A 23,781-nucleotide genomic window follows, 5' to 3' on the forward strand; every position below is an offset into this window, starting at 1 on the left:
AAGTTAAAATATCTGGTAGTCTAATAATTCAGTGAGCAGTGAGCAGACACAATTATGTGGTGAATTCATTCCTGTGTCATGTTAGATGTTGAAAATGGGCTTCCCCATACTCAGCAAAGATGGACATTAGTTGTTTCACTTGTAGATATTTCCCTTATTTTTGTTTGACATTAAAACGATGACTTTATACCTTAAATTTCCATCTACACACAGGTCTCTTATTGTTTGTGCCATGTGAATGCATCTGTTTTCCATTTGTGCAACACAAAGAGCTGAGGGGAAAAGCACAGGTGAAGTGAGTGAAGCTGATGACCAAGAGTGACTGAGGGGAAAAACTAAAGACTAAACAGAAAACTAAAAAGATTTAAATGAATTAATTCAACTATAATCATGACACCAAGGTGATGCATATTTCTAGACATGACAAGTATACATCTGATATGTATCCACAGCATATCAACATCTTACCTGTACCTGACACGCAAGGTGCATGCATTTCTAAAAGTTGCATTAAGATTTAACATGAATAAAGCAGCTGGTAACAGTTGCACAGTTCCATCAGAACAGGCACAAAGAAAACTTCTTACTTTATATTCTTTAAAATGTCAAACCTGCTAAATGTTATACATGTTCATTGTGGTGTGGTCAAACACAACTGCAGGTGAGAGGGTCTCTGTGTGAGTTGGTGATGACTTGGACTCTGTGACTGGTCAGTTTCTGGAGGTCAGAGGTCAGTTTCAGCAGATGAGGACTTGGCTCATATACAACCCTTGGGTGATTTGGGTCAGGGCAGTAAAATGCATCCAGAACTTCCAGCGTGTTGAGGTGCTGAAGATGCTGCAGACAGAGAAAGTCTTCGTCTGACACCCGTTGATGTCTGAGACCAAAGAGAACACAGCAAGCGGTTACTATGGAAACGGAAAATGTACTATCAGGAGGTGTTGCGGTTCTACAACTTAGTGAGGTTTAAACTAAACTAACTGTCGGACACACTTAAAAAATACCAAAATTAACCATTTTACCGTAAAAAATTTGAGTAGTTTAATTAGTTTAAACTTCAGTGTAAATATTTCAAATGTATTTCTAACCTCAAGAACCTCAAGAGTAGTGCACTGCAAGATAAATGCTTCCTTCGTGAGATTGTAGGTCATGTAAATAACAACAGGAGCCTGAAGGGAAATTGGTAGAATTACAAAATGTTTTTTTCAGGACTCAAGAACTCCAGGACTGTTACCAAAACATGAACATGGTCATCAAAACGGAACATTTTATAGTCAAGTCCACCATCTTTTTGCCTTGCAACCTTTGTGCATTACCTAACAACTAAAGAACTTAACTGAATGAAGATCGAGTGTGAACAGGAAGCTGCAGAGCAGCTGTGGTGCTGATTCTCCAATGTGGGAAAGCAGCCGTAGCTCGTTATCCCTGTTTACAAATGTCAGTCAACTACCTTTAAAGACTATGATGTGGTGGGTTTAGCGATTTGAAATGCATTAAAATCTTATTTCTAAAATCAATAAAAATATTTGTTATGACTGCGTCAAACTGCTCGTCAACCTAATCCTAAAATAATGCAGAAAAACAAGCATTATGTTGCTGCTACTCAAGACTGATGTTGTGTTGTTCTTGTGTGATAAAATGAAACTGTTTAGTTGACCGAGTCTGTGTCCTGCCAATGGTTCTTGTAATAATGGAAAGGGCTTGACTGAATTTGTTAGCAGGTGAATTTTAATTTTACCTGATCTGAAACTGGAAGTGAGGTCAGAGGCAGAGGAAAACCTTTGGCTACATATTAAAACAGGTTAATAAATATGGTTTAAAGGTAGTAAACTTCTCGTCTTTTCACCACTGAACCTATTAGAGGGTTTTATTTACATTGCTCAGAAATTTGTACTTTTTAACTTGAAACATCTCAATAACATGTTCAGGTGCCAAAGTGAAATAAGTTATTTAATTTACGTTTTACAGTATACTGTATTTTCATGGTTCTTGAGAAGTATTATGAGCATTTCAAGTGTGAGAGACAGAGCCAAAGTCACTGCAACATTGAATTGTGTTATTGACGAGTACTTCGAGTCTGAAATACCATCTAAGTGCAAAACATCAGTTGATACTAGCAGATCATTCAACGAAACAGGTGGAGCGAGGCTTCAGCAGACTACGTTAGATGCAACGTGTGGGAGGAGTACAGATAAACGAAGGCCACGAGGTAAAAAACTGAAGGCGCAGAAGAACCGGTTATCAAAATGACTTTAACTGTGGAAAAAACAATAAACAAAACAAGACTATGAGGCAAGAACCAGACTTATCAAGACTTAACTTTGCCATGAAGGGTACGTAAGGATTCTGCAATGGACATGAGTGAACCTAACGTAACAGGGGAAAAGCATGACAAGAACCTGAAAACCTAACAAAGAAACTGAAAACATAAACGTCAAAACATGAACCGTGACAGTTGGACACATAGGATGGTATTAGTTCAACTTTTAAACACCTTTATAGGGACATTTCTTTATTATAGGCTTTACCCTCGACCCACCAACAGGGTCATGGAGGAGGAGGGATAACTTCAAGTCAAAGCTCCAGGTTCATTATGAGATTTACAAAGAAAAGTTCAACCAGACTTTGCGTAGAACAAAGGAGAGTTATTTTTCTGAAATCATTAGAATTGCAGTAACAACTCGTGTCCTGTTTTCTACAGTAAACAGGTTAACAAACCCTCCAGTTTCACTGCCTTTGGAACTCATTTCTACATCTAAGTGTAATGAGTTTGCAATATTCTTTAATGACAAAGTTCAAGGCATTAAAAATGCAGCCAGCTGGACCCCTGGAGCTGACACATTTCACACCTGTTACAGTCGAAGAGATCATCTGCAGTCTGAGTCCATCGACATGCTGCCTTGATGAACTGTCCACTAGATTTCTAAAGTCTGTGCTGAGCAGTTTGTTTCCACAACTCGCTCATCTAGTTAACATCTCACATCAGACTGGAACATTTTCAAAGGCCTTAAAAACTGCTGTAATTAAGCCTCTTCTAAAGAAGAGCAGTCTTGATGCCACAGCACTGAACAACTACCAGCCCATATCAAACCTGCCATTCTTAGGCAAAGTCTTAGAAAAAGTAGTATACCAACATTACTGACTAACAATGGTCGAACAATGTGAGACAGGTACAGTACATCCAGAACGCTGCTGCTCGAGTCCTGACGAGAACCAGGAAGTTCGGGCAGGCAACTTGCCTAATAGGAGCACACATAACACTGGCTGGCATAAAGCTGTTATAATACGGCAGCCACCTTGGCTCTGCCCTCATAATTAGTTGCTACGGGAGACAGCTGTGTGTGTAAGAGGATAGGTGCCATCACTTTGTGCCTCAAATGACAGCCTTGGTGTTTAATACTGATTTGTATTTCAATTCAAAATATGGAACTATAAACTATATACCATATTTTCTGCACCTAAAAGCCTTAAATTTTCACAAAAATCGTCTGTGCGCCATATAATCCGGTGCACCTCATGTGTGCATCAGATTCCAAAATCTTTCAAGGATACCGCCATTTTGAACTTACCACGAGGAGCGCTGAGCATTCATCGGGGCATTAAGCTCCCTCCGCATCACTCACCGCTCATCCTTCGCTCCACTGACCACCGCGTTCACTTTTGCCGCGCCTCTTCGCTCTCGTACATTGGAAATTAATGTCATCTGGCCACTTCCGTCGTTCGCTTTGCGTTCGGTGTGAATCCAGGCTTAGACGGATCTATATGTTTTAGAATCCTTATAATCAGGTGAGCCTCATGGTGCGGAAAATACTGTAGTTAACTATAACTATAAACTATAAGTCATATCTGAAAAATTCTTGAACAGTGAGCGGCAGAAGCCCCCAGTGCAATTTTTACTGCTCAAATGTACGTTTTTAAAAAAATGTTATGGCAGTTTTAAAAAAATATCCGTCTCATTGATTTGGGTTAGGTTAAACAGGTATATCAGCAGAATCCAATGTGCTGATAAAAAGCTGCTGGCAGTCGATAAGCAGATGCCTTTTAAGGTTGTCTCTAAACGGTATGCATGTCTACAGAAATGCAATGGTCATACTTCATCAAACTGAAATAGGAAGAATAATTAGAGACTGTACTTTCAGAGTGTGATTGGCATTTATTGAGAAAAGTAGAACATAAATCTACAAACTCCAGACACTGGAGAGAATTTGGATGGAAAAATTTAACACAACTATTCATCACCTCAAATTAAAAGTAGACAGACTGGAATACAACAACAATGTTGGAGACTGTGTGGTCACGTTAATGCCAACCACATGTTTTCTGGTCATGTGTCAAACTTCAACCTTACTGGAACGACATTATCAGACTTCTGGAGGGCATCTTAAATTATAAGGAACCCAAGGATCCCCGGACTTTGTATCTGGGATTAACTTTAAAAGAAGACAGATAACTCTACAGAATAAGGAGATTTTTGCCATAACCAGGAACTGGTTAAAAAGTAATGCTCCAAAATCAAAGCAATGGAAAAAACTTACTTTTCATCTGCTAGTTAAAGCAGGTGATTTTGAAGAAAACTGGAGGAAATGGACCTCATTCAAAGACATGGATAGTTTTCACTCAGATGCATAAGAATATCTGCTCCTTTTTCTTTGTTTTTTTTTTCTGGTTTTGGTGTTTCTACCATATATTAATAAACAAAACAAAATAAAACAAAAACAAGTGGGAGATTCACAAGCAGACAGTGGTGGTGGGGGGGTACTATCAGGTTTCATAGCCATTTTGATAGCCTTCTTTTGGAGGGATTTTTTTTTTGGTGCATTTTTTTTTTGTTTGTTTCATACAGTTTGTTGAGCCTCAAATTTTCAGGAGTGCATTTAGTTTGTTTTGTTTCTAGTACTGAGTTGGTTTTCCTCCGTAGGGAGAGATTTTGACTTCAGAGTGAGTTTCTGTTGTTTTTTCCTTTCTTTTACGGTTATTTCCTCCTTTATTCGGAGAGGTTTTTGTTTATTAGATTATTTCTTTCTGATTATATTTCTTTATGAAGTTTTATAGATTTCATAGAAACCATGTCATAGCTTGTTATTTTATCACTCAGTGTTGGAGGTTGGAGATATTAAAATAAAGTCTGCTTTAACGGCCATCCTTCTACATCGGAGTCCTTTTTAAAGTCCAGATCTGACAGAGAGAGCCGAACCGAGTCAGGATGATTAAAGGTCCAACCCTCACCTTTGGTCGTAGGCTTTGGGTAGTGACCAAAAGAATTAGATTGCAACAAGTGGCAGAAATGAGCTTCCTCTGAAGGATGGCTGGGCTCACCCTGAGGTATAGGGTGTCATCTAGGAGGAACTAAGACTAGAGTTGCTGCTCCTCCTTAAATTAGCTATTTAGGGTGCCTTTCTCCAGAAGTGTTTTGGACAGACACTGTGAGGAGGCCTCAAGTTGGACCCAGGACCCGCTAGAGAGAGTATGTTTGTCAGCTGGCTTGGGAAGGACATGGTATCCTCCCAGAGCTGGAGCAAGTGGTTCGGGAGAGGAAGGTGTCGGGATGTCAGCTCAGACTGTTGCTCCATGACTCAGTCAAGCAGAGGAAAATAAATAGATCGATATGAATAAATATATATATTTTGAAAAAGGTTTTTTTTTAAATCAGTGTATCAAATACATATATAAATAATATATTTTCCTTTATTTTTTATTATGGCGGTTCTAGTCTTCCATACTAGCCACCCACGATCTTAAACAAGATATACAAAATGGATAGATCAGTATTTTAAAAACAGTTATAAAAGGGGCACAGATGTGATTGGCTTACCTAATCCTCAGCGTTCTCAGTTGAGGAAACAGCTGTGGTAGAAGTCTGACGAGGTTGGAGGAGGAGCTCCAGGGGTCCAGGTGCAGGTGTTGCAGGTGAGGAATTCTGAATGAGACCACCTGCAGGTCTTCTGGCTGAAGATCCACACAGAGAGTCAGGCTAAGGAGGGAAGACGGCAGGAAGTCTGCATATGCTGCCAGAGGATGGCCTCCTGGAGCACAGAAAGTGAGGTTACATGATATCCCTGCGCTCTATAGATATACAGTAGATATACAATAGTCTTGCCTGAACTGGACTAAACTAACAGAAGAAATGTGTGCCAGAAATCAACATTTGGTGCAACTGAAAGACTTGGAAGTCTAAGTGTTTAGGAATGGGAAAATGCTGAAGGTATTTTCACATTCAGGTGACGTCTAAAGAATGCTGGTTGAAACAGCGGATTGGCAGGTGAAACATGGTGAGAGTTAAGGAAAGCTAAAAGCAGCTGAACTGGGAAAGAGTTAGAAAATGAAGGCAGAAAGAAAGAGCTTTGTACCATCAGGAGGCCTGCACAAAGTGTTGAACCTCTTGCAGAAACAGACATTGCTTGTATAAACAAAAAATTTGCGAAATAGCTTATCAAATAAAGTTTATTAATTGATATTATTACAGTACTGTTTCTGGTAATGAAGAGTCATACTGAGACATTACAGAGTCATGTTTGTTCACTTGAAAGAATATTTAAGATTTTAAAAATATGTTTTGAAATAGAAAGATCAATTTTGAACTTTTAACAACTAATTTTAAAAACAAAAAAAATGTATTTAAAATAAAAAGAAGTGCAGCAAAAGTTATTTTAGGTTGAATTTAAGTTTCATTCAAATTTTCACCTTTATAAATGTTTTAAATTTTTTTTGTCCCGTTTCAGATTTTACATTTTCAGACTCATATTTTGTTTTCAGTTCAAAACCTTTTTTCAGTTTCAGATTTATTTTTTCTCAACCTCAGATCCTTTTGTAAAATTATTTTAGATTCCTTTGTTTCAGTTTCTAACTTTTGTCAATGGTCTAGAGGGTCGTGGCTTCAGATGACACACGGACTCACGTTGCCTTCAGTATGCATTATTTTCTGGATACTTGTATTTTTGCATACTTGCAAAATGGCTTCAGTTTCTGCTAAAACACTGTTCCAAATAAAACTACACATCAGGACTAGAACACTCCAAATATCTGGATGTGGATCCTCCTAACTACCTATATGGAGAACGCTCGTTGGCTGTGGTGACTAAAGACCTTCTGATCAGTCATGATAAATTCAAACTGAAATTAAATCTGTCTGCTCTTCTATTTACTCCAGAAGAGAATAAGAATAATCCCAGGTTCCTCTTCAGCACTGTAGCCAGAATGACAAAGAGTCCGAGCTCTGTTGAGCCATGTATTCCTTTAACTCTCTAGACCCTATCTCTACTCTGTCACCTCTGACAGATTCGGACTATTGGGTTTCTTCTATGTAGTTTATTGTTAGCTTTTTGTATCTTGCTATATCTTGATTTGTAAGTCGCTTTGGATAAAAGCGTCTGCTAAATACAGAACATAAACATAAACATAAACAACTCTCAGCAGTGATGATTTCATGAGATTCTTCATCAATAAAATTAAGATTAATGATTAATGGAATCCTTCCCACTATTATCACTGATGTATCATCAAGTAGAGCAGCTTTAGAAGTATCTTTAGAACCTGATTTGTATTTAGACAGCTTCTGTCCAGTTGATCTTTCTGAGCTAACAACAGCAATAGTCTCTTCTAAACCATCAACTTGTATGTTAGACCCAATCCCAACCAGACTGTTCAAGGAGGTTTTCCCCTTAATCAATACTTCCATATTGGATTTGATCAATCTGTCTTTGTTGACAGGATATGTACCTCAGACTTTTAAGGTTCCTGTAATTAACTTTACTTTACTTAAAAAAAAACTACTCTTGGACCGGCGCTGTGGGAACGAGGTAGATGTAGGATGTATTTCACACAGACTCCGCTGGAATGTGACTTTTTTTTACAATTTTATAACACTTTTTATTTGTTTTGCTGTTGTTAAGCTTTGTCATTGCAGCCTTTCTTTCGTTATTTAAACTTTTTTTCACTTGCAGGCACTCTATGATGGTAAACAATGGGAGAGGCGACGCTACTAAAGCGGCAAGTCTCGGCTATCACCTGGGCAACAATCCCCAGATCAGCCAGATTTCTAATGCCACCTTGTTGTTGAACATGAGAGAGATGATGGGTGAAATGTGCTCGGACATCCTCAGTAAGTTTGAAACCACCATCTCGGCAGCAGTTAAAACAGAGATTGTGGCAGCTTTGGAGCCCTTTGAGAAAAAACTCGCTTCATATGGTGAAGTGATTGCGGATCTCGAGCACTCGGTGAATGCTAACGACATGAAGCTATCCGACCTCCGAGCTAATGTTAGCAAGCTAACCACCACTGTTGACTCCCTGTCAAAGAAATAGGAGGACCTGGAGAGTCGTTCAAGGTGGAATAATGTTCCCCTCGTGGGCCTGCCAGAGGGCACTGAGGGTCCTCGTCCCACCGAGTTCACGACCCAGCACCTACAACATATATTCGGACTTCACGACAAACCTATGCTGGACAGGGCTCATCGCACTCTACGCGCCAAGAAGTCTAAAGCTAGATTTATAGTCTTCCAGAATGTCGACGATGCTTGTGTTGTTCTTCTGGTCACAGTTAACAACAGTAAACAATGGCAACAATTGAAAATGTTGATGCACAGGTGACAGAGGAGACATTTGTGGGGGTGGTCTGTACGACCGGCCAAGGCTGGTGTGAATTTACAACCTGGATGAACAAATGCACTTTAGATCATTTTGAATGTCAACGAGCTTCTGCGCCGTGTTCAGCCATTAAGACCGCAAAAGGCAACTGTTCTGAGCGGACCAATCACAGCCCTTACGCGACGTGTAGTTGCGTTTTAAGTTTTAACTGCAAAGGGCTCAATAATCCTATAAAATGAAGTAAGGTACTCCACCATCTTCATCGTCTTGGGGCCCATGTAATTTTTTTCACTCTAAACTGAGGAGGGGATGGGTAGGTCCGGCTTATCATTCCTCATTTCAAGGCAAATCTCGGGGTGCAGCTATCTTGTTACATAAATCCATTCCCTTTGTGCAGTCAAGTACTATCTCTGACCCTAACAAGATTTGTAGTAGTTGCTGGCCAGATTCATAACACCCGGGTGGTCTTGGCTAATATTTATGCTCCCAATTTTGACGATGATGCTTTCTATAAGCGCCTTTTTCTAACTCTCCCTGATTTGTCATTGCACCACTTAATACTAGGTGGAGACTTTAATTGCTGGCTTGACCCTCAGTTGGACTGTTCTTCCCCCAGAGTTTACGCTCCATCGAAATCAGATCTGTATATTGATAATGTTTTTGTGTCTTTTCAGCAACTTTTAGATAAATTCTCACTTCTTAAGCAGCACTTCTCTAGATATTTACAAGTCTGCAGTTTTGTTCAGGACACATTCCCTAACTTTTCTAATTTACCCTCGGACTCTGCTTTAGATGGCTTCCTGACACCAATTCCTACCTTTAAAAGGCTCTATCTCATATATTTATAATCAAATTAATCTGTTATGTTCAGAGCCTCTGGGAGGAGGACCTGGGTGTGGAAATATCAGAGGAAGTCTGGACAGAGATTTTGAGACGGGTACATAAATCTTCTATTTGCACTAGACTTATTCAGTCTTATTCAGTGTAAAATTGTTCACCGTACCTATTACACTAAGGCTCGACTGGATAAAATTTATGATGGTGTCAGTCCAACTTGTGATACGTGTCAACAATATCCTGCAAACCTTATACATATGTTCTGACATTTCTCTACATAATTATTGGGCTGAGATTTTAAATACCCTGTCTGAGGTAGTTGGGGAAAAATTAAAGCTAAATTCTCTGAGTGCACTGTTTGGGGTTGCCCCCCTTCTCCTTCCCTTTCTAAGTCCAAAAAGGATGTTCTTGCTTTCGCTACCTTGCTAGCCAGATGATTAATTGTACTTAACTGGAAATCTACGACTCACCCCCAGTCACACCCGCTGGACAAGAGATGCACTTTATTTTCTTAAGTTGGAGAAAATTAGACTGGCTGCTCCAGTAAATTTGGGAAGTTGTGGGGCCCATTCTTTCAACTCGTTAAGAGAAAGGATCTTCCACTCACCCCTGACTGACTGACTGACAAGACTAAGGCACCTAAGGGAGGTGCCATTACATAGACTAGGGATATCTGTTGCTATGTCTATTGCTGTTTATTGTTACCCAACTGATACGCCTGTTTATTCATTTATTTATTTTTTCCATGTATTCCTTTCAATTGTCTGGTTCTGTCCTAGTCCGAAAAAGAATCTAGTATTTCTAAAAATGTATTTATTTTTATTAATATTACTTATTTGTTTTTATTTTTATTATTATTTTATAAGCTGTTCGGGTGTGCAATATTTCAATGACCACTTTTTTTTTTGTTGTTGGCTAAAAAAAAGATGTTTACTTAACTCTTTGTAAATGTTTTAATACAATTGTATACATCTGCAAAACCCAATAAACAAAGTTTAAAAAAAAATAAAAAATACTCTTGATTCAGAAGTGTTGGCTAATTATCGACCTATATCCAATCTCCCTTTTTTGTCCAAAGTTCTTGAAAAAATTGTTGCAGTTCAACTTTGTGATCATTTATATAGAAATAATCTGTTTGAAGAGTTTCAGTCAGGATTCAGAGTGCATCATAGCACAGAAAGAGCACTGGTGAAAGTTACCAATGATCTCCTGTTAGCCTCTGATAGCGGACTTGTTTCTGTGCTTGTCCTGTTGGAGCTCAGTGCTGCATTTGATACGATCGATCACAGCATTCTGTTACAGAGACTTGAACATGTTATTGGGATTAAAGGAACTGCATCAGGCTGGTTTAAGTCATATTTATCTGATAGATTCCAGTTTGTTCTTGTAAATTCCTCACACACCAAAGTAAGTGATGAAGTTCCTCAGGGTTCTGTGCTTGGACCGATTCTTTTTACTTTATACATGCTTCCATTAGGTAACATTATCAGACAGCATGGCATAAATTTCCATTGTTATGCTGATGATACTCAACTGCATCTATGAAACCAGATGAAAAACAAAAGGTTGATCAGACTAATCAGAATCAGAATCAGAATACTTTATTGATCCCCAGGGGAAAATGATTTTGTTACAGCTGCACCCGTTTAAAGAGCATGACAAAGGAATAGAATATAACAATAATAAATCTAACAAAGCATACGGAAAGAGAAATATATAGCAAATATTGTGAATCTCAGTAGAGTATCCACAGATTATTTAAATCTTTTTTAAAAACCAATGATTTACAAAGAATTGCACATAGAAGCCACTAGCCACCATAGAAGATGTCAGTCATTGAGGGAGCCCATAAGCCCATCTTTACGCAGCTTCCTGAGGAAGTAGAGACGCTGGTGGGCCTTCCTGACCAGGCAGGAAGTGTTGGCACTCCAGGTGAGGTCATTGGATATATGCACACCCAGGTACCTGAAGCTGGAGACCACTTCCACAGCTTCTCCTCCGATGTGCAGGGGAGGGAGGGGGCTTCTTCCTGTAATCCTCCTTAGCCAGCCTGACTTTTACCTTCAGTTTCCCCTGAATTGTTTTCACCTCCTCCCGGTTACCAGCTTTGAAGGCCCTCTTCTCATCATAGAGGATGGCTTTGATGTCTTTTGTCACCCATGGCTTGTTGTTTGGGTAACAATACACAGTTCTGGTTGGGACAATGGAGTCCAAACAGAAGGAGATGTGGTCTGTTATGCATTCTGTGAGCCCATCAATGTCTTCTCCATGCAGCTCACGGAGACTGGCCTGCCAATCGGTCACCTCAAAGCAGACCTGCAGTGTCTCATAACTCTCCTCTGAACATCTCCTCACTGCCTTTGTGGTCACAGTCTGACTCTACCAGAGGTAGGTAACAGGGACTGAGGAGCACCAGGTTGTGGTCTGACCTGGCCAGAGGGGTAGCAGCTGTATGCCTCATTAACACTAGCATACAGTTTTATTTTCTCTGGTAGGACAGTCCACATACTGTTTGAAGTTGGGGAGTGATTTGTCCAAAGTGATGTGAATAAAGTCGCCCGAGATGGCTATGAATGCACTCGGGTGTTGAGCCTGGAGACGGGCAATGGCGGAGTGAATGACGTCACACACTGCTGTCGAGTTGGCAGAGGGGGGAACGTATACAGCCACCACGATAACATGAGAGAACTCCCTCAGCAGATAAGAGGGCCTGATACCAACAGCCAGCAGTTCAGCGTCCGGGCAACAGATACTTTCCTTGATGGTAATATAACCAGGATTGCACCAACGGTTGTTAGCTAACACGGCAAGTCCCCCTTCTTTGCGCTTCACTCTTGAAGTGAAATCCAGGTCAGCCCGAACCTTCTGAAAGCCAGTGATGGAGACGTTCTCATCTGAAATGTCCTGGTGCAGCCATGTTTCCGTAAAGCACATCAGACTACACTCCTGGTACTCCCTCTGACTCCTGGCAAGCACTGTCAGCTCGTCAGTCTTATTAGCCAGCGCCCTTACATTGCCCATGATGAGAGAGTGCAGACATGCCTTATATACACGGCTTATATACAGTTAAATACACGGCTACAAGCATGTCTTCAAGACATAAAGACCTGGATGACTCAGAACTGCCTGCTTCTACAATTCAGACAAAACTGAAGTTGTTCTCTTTGGACTTGAGCGCTTCAGGGAGAAATTGTCAAACTATATAGTTACTCTAGATCAGGGTGTCACTGGTTTATTTAGAAATTTTATTTTAGATTATATTAGCATGGAAACAATGTCTGCCTCCACTTGTTTTCAGTATAACAGCTAAATGCTGCTTCTCCATGTTTAGTCTGGACTCTGGGCTGGACCAGCTGACCTGAGGCCTTGGATCTAAGAGCTCTGTGTTTCCTAGCTACATGTCTGACACTGTTTTTCCGTGGCCAGTGTGTCAATGTTTGGTTTTGTTTAGATTCATTACTGAAAATACCTGTTCGCACAGATAGGTGCTCCCAAACCAAGCCAGAACACGGGCAGCATGAATTCAAAGCTGTGGCATCAAACCAGGGGGCAGTAGACGGTAAAAGTCCTGGATTGCAGCATCCTGGAACTTTGCCCTCAGACCACTATCGCTTTGAAGGTCTATTCACTCCATTTGAAGGTGTTGGGGTGCAGACATCGGTGGTGAAAGGATTGGTAAAGATAGCCCGAGAAGCGCAGATTGAACTAATTCATTAACAGTTTTTCTCTGGGTTAACTGGTGACTCTAAATTGACCCTAGGAGTGAGTGTGAGCATGGATGGTTGTTTGTCTCTGTGTGACCCTGTGATGGACTGGCGACCGGTCCAGGGTGTACCCCGCCTCTCATCCAATGAGAGCTTTCCAGCCTCCTTGCAACTCTTAGTTGTATTAAGAGAGTATAGAAAATGGAAAGATGGATTATGATTGTATTACAATTAATTGGATTCTAACTGGTAATTTGGTAAATTGTGGTAATTTGGCACGATATAAATAAAATCTTATTGAAATGTATTCCTCAAATCATACTTTTAGTTTCAAAACATATTTTTTCAAATGAACAAACATAACCCTGAAAAAGCTCCATAGAGTCAAATTACATAGTAGCATAACAGAATTACCATGCACGCTAAGGCTGGAGAGTTGTGGCAGTGATGTCAGCCATGTTCGCAGGTGACAGATGGGTCCAGGTACAGAGTAAAGGTGAAATATTGACAGGCTGCCAAGATGGGACAGAGGCTGCAGAACCTCCTGAGTTACCACAGCATCATAATCAAGAAGCTGCAGGTCAGACAGCTGCAGGGCAGCATCCCCATCTGCTGGAAACAAATAAATGATGTGATGCAAATAGAACCAGTGATTCTATAATTTGGATGCCAAATTCACTCTCCTGGCATGTAATAGTTTAGTCCGTTTACACTTTTGTCTAGTTTGTCAGTATTTTCTTTCAACATCAGAAATCGGTTACAGGACACACTAAAAATAGTGAAGTTAATATAGTTAAAAGGGAGTCGTTTCTCGCCTCATGCACGCTAAAGATGGGAGATTGGACTGAAGAGAAGTTTTGTTAGCTAGGAAATTGTTTTTGAATTGGCTCTGTATGTATGAATTGGATTCATTTTGAATTTAATCAATTGGATTTGATTATGATTACAATGAACTGGACTCTAATTGGCTTGACTTGACTATGATCGAAGTGCCTTGAGATTGGTGCTATACAAATAAAACTGAATTGAAATTAATTAACTTCATAACCGCAGAGCACATAAGCATAAAATTGGACAGAAATGTAACCTCTACTGGTCTCACTACTGGTTCATTACATCGAACTCATAGCAAACAAGCCTCATGTAAAATAACAGAGGATCAGGCAAATACATATTAGTGGTAGACAAAAGTTGATTAAAAGGCATCAATGAATGTTAACCCCCACCTTACATATGTGGTAATCATGCTCTGGTGATAAGCACAAACCACTTTAATGCCACATTAAAATATGTTCTTGACAAAAGAAATTATCTCCAAAACAGTCTAAATAACTCTCTGTTGATCTGAGATCATTAGGCTACTAAATTGGCTGAATCCAATTTTTTCGCTCATATGTGACCCCTATTTTGACAGTGTGAGCACCTCCTGGAGATCGCCTCCCTGGGGTATTTTAATATACTCAGGCATGAGGACCTGGTGCACAGCTTTGCAGAAGTCATGCACAATAGCACAAATGGAGGACTTTGTGATGCCAAACAGGTTGGTCAAGGTGCCGTAACCCGCCCCCGTTGCTACCCAATATAACCCCACTCCCACTCGGAGATGGATCTCCTGAACGATGTGTCTCCTCTTGAAAGTCTCGGGGAGAGGCGCTGAGAAATGTGATGAAAGGTATTCCTAAAGTTCTGGAAGAATTCCTGCTCCGTGCAACCAGCCACATCCTGATCCCACCACTTCTGGCTCCGGCGCCTTTCATTACTTAGATTATTATTTGTGTTGTTGTTAGTGTTGCTCTGCTCAGACGTGCTTGTTTTCTGCTCTTTCCATAGGGATAGTGGTGTATAATTTATATTATACTTTTTTTTCAGCGTGAGAAATACCATGCATGGCATGTGAGAACTTGTTGAAATGCGTGTCTCACGCTCAGTGTGTGAGACTTGAGAGCCCTGGGCCCTCATTAACATCTGAATTTTCTTCCTCCTCTTCCTCCTTCGTGATGTCACCCGCTCACAGATTTGATATTTTTCGCATTAAGTCATACAGTCCTGCAGTACCGGTTGCCGTTGCCATAACACCATCGTGGCGTGGTCTATGGGCGTGATGTCATCAGTGATCAACTGCGCATGTGGATCACTTCAGGAGTGTGAGCTGTTCACACAGCAATCCGTAGACAGACCACATTTAAAGACGTAATGTGAACAGCCAAAAAAAAAAATCGGATTTGAGCAGTAAATCAGACTTGTGCATTAAGACCTGCAGTGTGAACGTAGCCTTAGTCTGTTATTATGCTCTAGTCAAAATGTCATAATACATTTTTCTTTTTCTTAAACACATTGCATGGATAAATGTTTATTAATTAAGTTACCATACAAAAAGTTACTGTCTTTTTTGCCACATTTCTCTCAAAAACTAACATTTGGGGGATACTTTCGAGAGCTCCTGCTAAACCCGCAACATTTACATAAAAAATAGCATCAACCAAGCTAAAGCCAGGCTAAAAACTGAAGAGAACAACATGGTGACATAAACAACTGGACAACTCACACAAAACGAACTTGAATTAGCGGAAAAACATGAAAAGTACAATTATGGTGGCCATGCTAATACTGCACGACCGGCTAGGAGCATGAGACAGCGTGCGACAGGCGACACGGACTCATCCAAGCCCACCGTGACTGAAGGCTCGAACATTAGCAATGAAGAAATGAAAGTAGAGATTTTGTCCTCACTGAGAGGAGAAATTGTTAAAGTGATAAGAGACGAACTCAAAAGGCACACTAGCAGATTTTCATGCTCTTAGATCTGAGCTGCCGTGGGTGCGCTCCGAAATAGCTAGCAGTGCAAAGTTTATACGAGTCGAAGTCGATACTATAAAAGTGGACATTTTAGACGTAAAAGGCTGTCTATCATCGTGGTCAGACGAGGTTACTTCACTACAGTCTACAGCCTGCAAAAAATATCAACGTTGAGTGTTGATATCTACCAATGTGAAGACATGGAGGGGAAAATGAGAAGGTCCAATATTCGCATCGCGGGCATTGAAGAGCACCCGGGCTCCAGCTCACCGCAAGCTGTTGCAAAAGTCATCAGAAATTCAGATAGACCGAGACATAAAAGTGGAACGCTCACATTGCAAATTCACCGTGAGAGGACCTGGGGACTGGGAGACACCACCAGTCATCATCGCTAAATTACATCATGATGGGGACGTGTCAGAGATTCTGAGGAGAGCCCGTAATGGAGTCCCGCTGTAGACATAGAGATATTACCAATTACTATTTCTGACCATGTCCCCGTTTTATTAAAATGGGACATAGGACACAGACCAACAACCAAACCATGGAGGCTTAATACAACCCTGCTCAATGACAAAGCATTTATCACATTTGTTATATAAGAGCTAAAGACATATTTGGAAACTAATATATCTGCAACACCTCTGATAATGTGAGATTGTGCCAAGGCACTTCTTCGGGGCCGCATTATTTCTCTCACATCTGCAAAGAAAAAAAAAGAGAGGAATGCTAAACAACGAGAACTGGAAGACACAATTAAAGAATTACAAATTTAAAGATAAATAAGGGCCTCAGCCAACATCATGAAGGACCTAAACGCAACCCGCAGACAACTGAACAGGCCGCTATCAGATAAAGTAGAGGGCAACCTGAGATTAAGATTACAATCATTAAGGTGAGGTTCACTAACCAAAAATATGATCCATAAGGCCAGTAGATTATTAGCATTTAGACTGAGAAAACAGCAATACTCTAACATGGTACATAAAATATAATCTCAAGAGACTATTGTTACAAAACCTGACAAAATAGAGGAGTCCTTTGCAGAATTTTATAAATCATCATACAAGAACACTTGCAGTGATGACCAAGAACTCAGAGTTTTTAGACAACATAAAATTGAGCCAATTGATGGAAGCAGTGGCTTTAAAGTTAGACTGACCGATTGAGGAGTGGGAGGTGAGGCACATAAATAAATCACTGAAGAACACTAAAAGCCCAGGCCCAGATGGACATGTCAACAAATTTATACAACTTTTAAGGACCTTTTGGCCCCCCTTTTGGCCCCCTCTGTCTTGGACAGAGGCTACCATAGTAGTAATCCATAAAGAGGGTAAGGACCCAACGATTGTCAGTTCTATAAAACTATATCACTGCTGAACACAGATCTGCGAATACTCACAGCAATCCAAGCAAGAGACTTAACAAAATGATCACTCCAATCAGACGGCATTTATTGCTGGGAGACATTATGATGATAATCTAAGAAGTTTACTGAACATAAAAACCTTCCAAAAAGAAAGAAAGATTGAGTCAACAGTTATATCTTGAGATGCCCAAAAGGCATAATAATAATAATAGTAATAATAATACATTTTATTTGTAGTGTCCTTTACATCGCAAGATCTCAAAGGGCTACAGTTTAAAAAGAAGAAAATAAAAACAAGACATCTAAGAGGGGGGGACATTATGTTTTGCTAAAAATAAATGTCTTTAGGCCCCTTTTAAAAGAGTCAATGGGTTGTGGTGCCCTCGGAGTGTCAGGTGGGGCACTCCACAGGTATGGGGCAGCAGTACAGAATGTCTCATCTCTCATGGTCCTGAGTTTGGTTCTGGGTGTGTGGAGGAAGTTTAAGAGAGTGGAGCGGGAGAAACGGGTTGTTTTTTGTAGATGGAGGAGTTCTTTGAGGTAGGGGGGGGCATGTCCATGGAGGCATTGGTGTGCGAGGAGGGAAACCTTGTACCCAATCCTGGTGGAGAAAGGAAGCCGGTGTAAGTGGAGGATGGGGGTGATGTGCTCATGTTTGCGCACTCTCATCAGGATCCCAGCTGCAGAGTTTTGGATGTGTTGGAGCCTCTGAAGGCTCCTGCTAGGGATCCCGATGAGAAGTGCATTACAATACTTCAGTCTGGAGATAAAGGCATGGACAAGCTTTTCAGCATCTGAGAGGGAGAGAATGGGACGGAGTTTGGAGATGTTTCGGGGGTGATAAAAGGAGGTCTTGCAGAGATGGTTGATATGGGATTTAAAGGTGAGTTGGGGGTCCATTTTTACAACAAGATTTGTGAGTGATGATGAGAGAAGGATATTGGAGCCAGAAAAAATTATGCTGGTTATTGGTGATGATTCTGTTTGGTGAGGAGTGCCGACCAGGATGGCTTCGGTTTTAGAGCTATTGAGTTGGAGGAAGTTGTACCCCATATCCATGCCTTGAGTTGAGAGTATGGGACCAAGAATCGACCCTTGAGGAACACCGCAGGTGACTGTGTGGGGGTTTGAAGTGGAGTGGCCCATGGAGATGTATTCTGTCCGGTTTGTGAGATATGAATGGAACCAGCTGAGGGCAGTGTCAGTGAGCCCAGTGGTGAGGTGGAGCCGGTTTAATAAGATGGTCGACAGTTTCAAATGCAGCAGATAGGTCCAGGAGAATGAGGAGTGAGGGGGAGCCGGAGTCTGATGACATCAGGGGGTCATTTGTGACTTTTACAAGAGCAGTCTCTGTGCTGTAGGCGGGGCGGAAACCAGACTGGAATTTTTCATAGATGTTATTGAGTTTTAGATGGTTCTGAAGATGGGACCGGACTTGATAACGTTAGCATCACCTTAACTATCCACAAAAAGGTCGACTGGTCTGCGGCACAGGTAGTAAAAAGGTTACTTTTTAAAGATTGCTTATTATAAAGCGCGATGCTTATTTATAAACTCGCGGTTGTATTGGCTCGGCTGGAGAAGCGGCGAACAGGCAGCGCCAGCGTCCTCTCCCTCTGGACAATCTCAGTTTTCTTTGACAAAGTATCCTGGAAATATCTATTTCATACGCTGAAGCCCTTTGGATTTGGCCCACACTTTGTCGATTGGGTACAAACAGTCATCTCCACAGGCAGCAGTCAACGGCTACAGGTCCAAGAGATTTCTGTTAGAACGGGGCGCAGACAGGGTTGCTTACTCTGTCCTGGAGAGACAAACTGAGCATGCGCTGCACCTGTACTTCAGACACCTGATGGATGAGTCCCGTGTCCTCTGGAGGGGCTTCAGAGAAATAAGGCCACACTCCTTATTTCTCTGATAGGCTGTGTTGAAAGTATTCATACGAATGTCCTTCCAAGACTCCCAAACTCACCTTCAACCATGCTGATTATTATATAGTCCATACAAAATTCCATTCTTAAAAGAGCTCATCTCAGTATGGATTTTACTCAGGCTATAAGGTTAATATAAAAAAAAAACAGAGGCTATGGATGTGAATTGCACAGTTTCAGATACCACAAAATTACAGAGCGGATTTAAGTGGCCCAAGGATGGTATCAGATGTTGGTATTCATATACCCCATCTTTACATAACCTCTATGAGGCAAACTATAGCAAATTACTCATTAAAAATTAGTAAAAAATGAGTGGGCCACTCTGATGGGCTGTGTTGAAAGTATTCATATGAATGTTCTTCCAAGACTCCCAAACTCACCTTCAATAACTTTTAAATTTATTTGGCAAAAAAAGCTCCCTTGAATAAGATGAAAAACCTTGCAGTTATCTAAACCCAATGGGGGCCTTAAACTCCCAAATTTAAAATATTATTACTTTGTCGCACAACTTAAACCCTTATTGGTATGGATACAGAATGATGCAGACACTCGATGGCTCGAGATAGAGAAAAGATTTTAATACCAAATAAGCTAGACATAGGGTTTAGAAACTGGTCAAATTATGGACTAAAGAATTTCGTCTCCCTAAGACAGAATTCTACAGATATTTAAAACTTGGACGACACAGAAGACTAGCCTAAACTACATGAGCCTACACCTACAGAAGGTTTCTTAGTGAACATATTAAGGGGAAAGGGAAACTGTGGAATAACTAATAAACTATATTATGCCTGGGACAATAACAAATTTTGGTGGACGGTATATTGTCCCACAAATTATTGCTGATAAACTACATTATTGTCAACATGATAATATATCATAATAATGCACACCCTTTCAAATACAATAAACTTTTATTTCTCAGTGTTTTATACCGTTGTACTTTCAAGAACGTTTAAATATCCTGAAAAAATAAAACTAACAAAAGATAAAAGGGACTCTCAGGCCTAAACTATATGATTTATTTCTCTCTATGAATACACATGACTCCATAAACATGAAACAGAAATTAAGGAGGCGATAGCAGGGAGAACATATGCACTGGGGCACACTTAGTCACAAACTCTAATATATAGAGAGAATTCAAATGGAAAGGGTTTTTTTCCATTTTTTCAGAAAGCCAGCAATAACTGGTAAGATGGATCCAACACACCGTACCTCATGCAGGAGAAATTGTGGAATATAGACTGCCAACCATACTCATATCTTCTGGATGTGTCCTAAACTAAGTGTATTCTGGGAGGAGATAGTCGACGCCCCTTAAGGTCATTTTCAGAAGTGGCAGTGTTAGGAGAAATACCTGAAGGAATGGACAGGAAGTCTGACTTCTAAACATATTGCTCACAGCAGCATTGAAATGCATAACCACTAGATGGCTAAAACCAGAGCCTCCCACATATGGATCCAAAAAGTATGGGACATTTACTTGATTACATACTCTTTAAGGCTTCAAATGCCATTTTTTAATATACAGTGGAACCCAGTTATGCCCTTGATACAGTGAAGTACTTATGAGTAATGCCCTTTTGCTCTTACCGTACAAAAAATACCAATAATAGGAATAATAGGAATGTCTGGACTTTCATACATCAGAGGGGATTTTATCATTCTTTTTTCCCCCTTCACTGTTGTCAACAAAAAAAACTCAACATTTAAATGTATTGCATGCAGAGGAACAAACAACTGCCAGCAGTCATTTAGAAAAGCCTTTTTTCTACACTGGGAATTTAAATGAAGCACATAAATGTTACAGAAAGGCTTTTGAATTTTGTTTTCCGGCATCACTTAGATTATTTGCAACTGGCTCAGTCTATAAATGGAGAAAGTAGAAAAGGGTTAGTGCTACTCATTGGGCTGTTCAGCCTCCAGCTGATCCAAAATGCTGCAGCCAGAGTTGCAACGGTCACCTCGTGCACATCAGGGTTAGGGTTAGGGGTAACCCTGTCCACTCAGGACAGGGAGGGTAAATGTTGCTTTCCTTAGGTGGGCAACTTTTTATTTATTTATTTATTTATTTAATTGGCTTTGTCTGAATTTCACCAATTTGAAAAGGGATTCGATTATATTACGATGAATTGAATTGTAATTGGCTTGATCTCGGCTCTTTGAAGTGCCATAAGATGATATCTGTTGCGATTTGGTTTGATATAAATAAAACTGTTTTTACTGTATTTTGCTAATTGCTGTTTCCGTGGAAAACAGTGTGATAAAGTCAGTATTTCATTAACATGAAGTCCTACCATTTGGACAGTATTTAAACTAACCTGTGCAGAGGATGATGGATCAAACCCATTGCAACAGCTCATTGCACATGCACTGTTTGAAGTCAGCATTCTCTAACAAAGTCTTCAAAAGGAATATAAGGGATGACAACGTGTCGAATCCCCGCCTCCTGACCCATCAGCTCTCAGAAAATCTCCATGTTAGGGTAAGTTAAGCCAGATAACTACACAATGTTGAACCTCCTTTATAGATCAGTCATGTGACATAGCACTTTGTGTGCTTACCTGGAATGTGGGCTGGACTGAAGAAGTCCAGTGCCAGAGTTCTGTAGGTGATCATGGTCCAGGACAGGTGTTTGAGCTCGGTCAGGGAAGTCAGGACACCACTGAGGCTTGGGATTCTCAGGCTGCCATCATGATGCAGCAACAGAGAGGTGAGACAAGTCAGCTGCGTGACACAGGCCAGCAGGTGAGACACTGAACAGCTGAGCTGCGCATTACATATGCTGAGCTGTGTCAGCTGGCGACTCAAAGGTGACAGGAAGTCCAGGTTCATCAGCGGCTTGGAACAGGAAGTAACCGAGAAACGCTTCAGCTGGCTAAACTGTTTCAGCTCTTTGATGCTGTCTTCTCTCCAGTTGTTCAGTCTTAGTGCATGAAGTGGAGCAAGCCAGGTGGACAGCTGTTTCAAATCTTTACTCTTACCTGCGCGCAGTGACACGATGCGCACGTGCCTCTGAGCCAGGCTGCGCCAGAACGAGCGGTTGTACCGGGGCAGGTCTGTGAGCACAATGCTGAAGCCCCTCCAGAGGGGCCGGGACTCATCCATCAGGTGTCTGAAGTGTGCACAGGTGCAGCGCATGCTCAGTTTGTCTCTCCAGGACAGGAAGCCGAACACCTGGAGCCATAACTCAACAGGGAGCTGCATCGCTGACGCCATAAAGATTCATATGATCACCTCACCTCAACAGCGCGACTGTTCCGGCAGTCGGACACAGATTAGTCCCAAACTCGGTTACCCTTGATTTTTACTCACTTTTCCATAACGGCCGGCGTCACCATAAGTGGAGCCACGGACCCAGAACTTGGATCCAGTCTGACCAGATGCTTTCCACTGAGGATCAACACCGAGGAGCAGCTGTTTTCTTTCATCCGCTTCCGCCTCCTGCGTCATTGAGCAGAGAGTGAACGGCACTGGACACACTATCAGGGCTTCTGCGCATGTTCAACTGAAACTGAATCTTATTCAGTCTTTATCATTATTATGGTATTTTACTGCTATCACTAACGTATTTCAACGTTGGCTTTATTATCAAACCTTTTATTGCTGCTGGAACACTCCCAGCCTGCTTATGTTCTCTACTCCGTGACTTTCAGTTGAAGTTAGACTTTGTTGAGGGTTCGGGTTCTGCTTTAAAGTTATTTCATCATTTCAAAACAATTTAATAAGTCGAAGTAAAAACAGCACAGGGTGTAGACTTCAGACGGCTTCACTCTAAGGCAATATAGCGCGGCTGTGATTGGCTGACACCATGGCTGCGGCTCCTCAGATCGGGTTTTCTGTCGTTATCTCCAAGAATTAAATGATTGATCTATTGTGGTTCTAATAGACACAAGGCTGAGCTTTGTTGAGTACAATATCTTGTTTAATTTAATAAATTTAATAGTATGCATTAAAACTGATCAATTGTAGTCATAAGAAATAACTAACTGTACACTGTTAACTCCTCAAATATTTCTCAAATCAATCTCTTTAACCTCACATCTGATAAGAAATTGAAATTCTTTAAAAAATATATATATATATAGTCGTAATCTAGTTCAAATAATAATGATAATCCGTTTCTAAGATAGAGTTCCCTGGTGGTTCGTGCACCTCTTATTGATTTCAGGGGAGGAAGGTTAAAGCCTGAGTGGAGCTGTGCATGGAGCATATTTATATACTTTGAGTTCATTATTGGTTGGGTTAATTACTGTAATCATTTAAGCTGTTTGGTTTGTAATAGGTGTAAATTAAATTAAATTAAATTAAGTTAATTAAGTATGGGCATCACATCAAGTCACTTTACTTATTTAGTTCCTATCTTCATGGTATTTCTTTCCATAAGTGGGTTTTCCAATAACCAGGAGGTTGGGGGTTCGATTCCCGCTCTTGCCGCTCAAAAAGATTGGTGGACTGACAGCTGGAGGGGTGGCAGTCAACCTCATTTAAAGCAACAGAAAGAAAATCAATTAGGGACCAGACAAACAGAAAACTATCATAAAGACAAACACAA

At 40.8% G+C, this 23,781-nt stretch overlaps 2 protein-coding genes across 4 annotated transcripts in view; both read right to left on the minus strand.

Annotated features, from left to right (window-relative positions):
* Positions 1-23,781, minus strand: part of clec14a (C-type lectin domain containing 14A) — a 483,122-nt gene that overhangs the window by 74,688 nt on the left and 384,653 nt on the right. The gene's annotated exons all lie outside the window — the stretch shown is intronic.
* LOC140270681 (uncharacterized) lies at positions 46-22,670 on the minus strand. 3 transcript variants are annotated; one of them, XM_072365880.1, is made up of 4 exons: positions 21,791-22,669; positions 13,539-13,733; positions 5,813-6,023; positions 46-877 (listed from the first exon to the last, which is right to left on the minus strand). In XM_072365880.1, exons 1-4 carry the CDS (start codon positions 22,443-22,445, stop codon positions 646-648), a joined length of 1,293 nt encoding a protein of 430 aa, XP_072221981.1. In that variant the 5' UTR covers positions 22,446-22,669; the 3' UTR covers positions 46-645. The 3 variants fall into 3 exon arrangements, with proteins under 3 accessions (XP_072221981.1, XP_072221980.1, XP_072221982.1); XM_072365879.1 differs by having other exon boundaries at positions 13,539-13,736; XM_072365881.1 differs by lacking the exon at positions 13,539-13,733 and having other exon boundaries at positions 21,791-22,670.

Source organism: Leuresthes tenuis, unplaced genomic scaffold (assembly GCF_036924035.1).
Source record: "Leuresthes tenuis unplaced genomic scaffold, fLeuTen1.0.hap1 SCAF_15, whole genome shotgun sequence".
NCBI lineage: Eukaryota > Metazoa > Chordata > Actinopteri > Atheriniformes > Atherinopsidae > Leuresthes > Leuresthes tenuis.

Excerpts from the sequence above, each read along its gene's own strand:
- LOC140270681 (XM_072365879.1), bottom strand. The coding sequence starts at position 22,445 with ATGGCGTCAGCGATGCAGCTCCCTGTTGAGTTATGGCTCCAGGTGTTC. Across the intron at positions 6,024-13,538 it reads CTCCAGCCTTAGCGTGCATG|GAGGCCATCCTCTGGCAGCA; the intron begins GTAATTCTGTTA and ends TCTGTGCTCCAG. Across the intron at positions 878-5,812 it reads CTGAGAACGCTGAGGATTAG|ACATCAACGGGTGTCAGACG; the intron begins GTAAGCCAATCA and ends CTTTGGTCTCAG.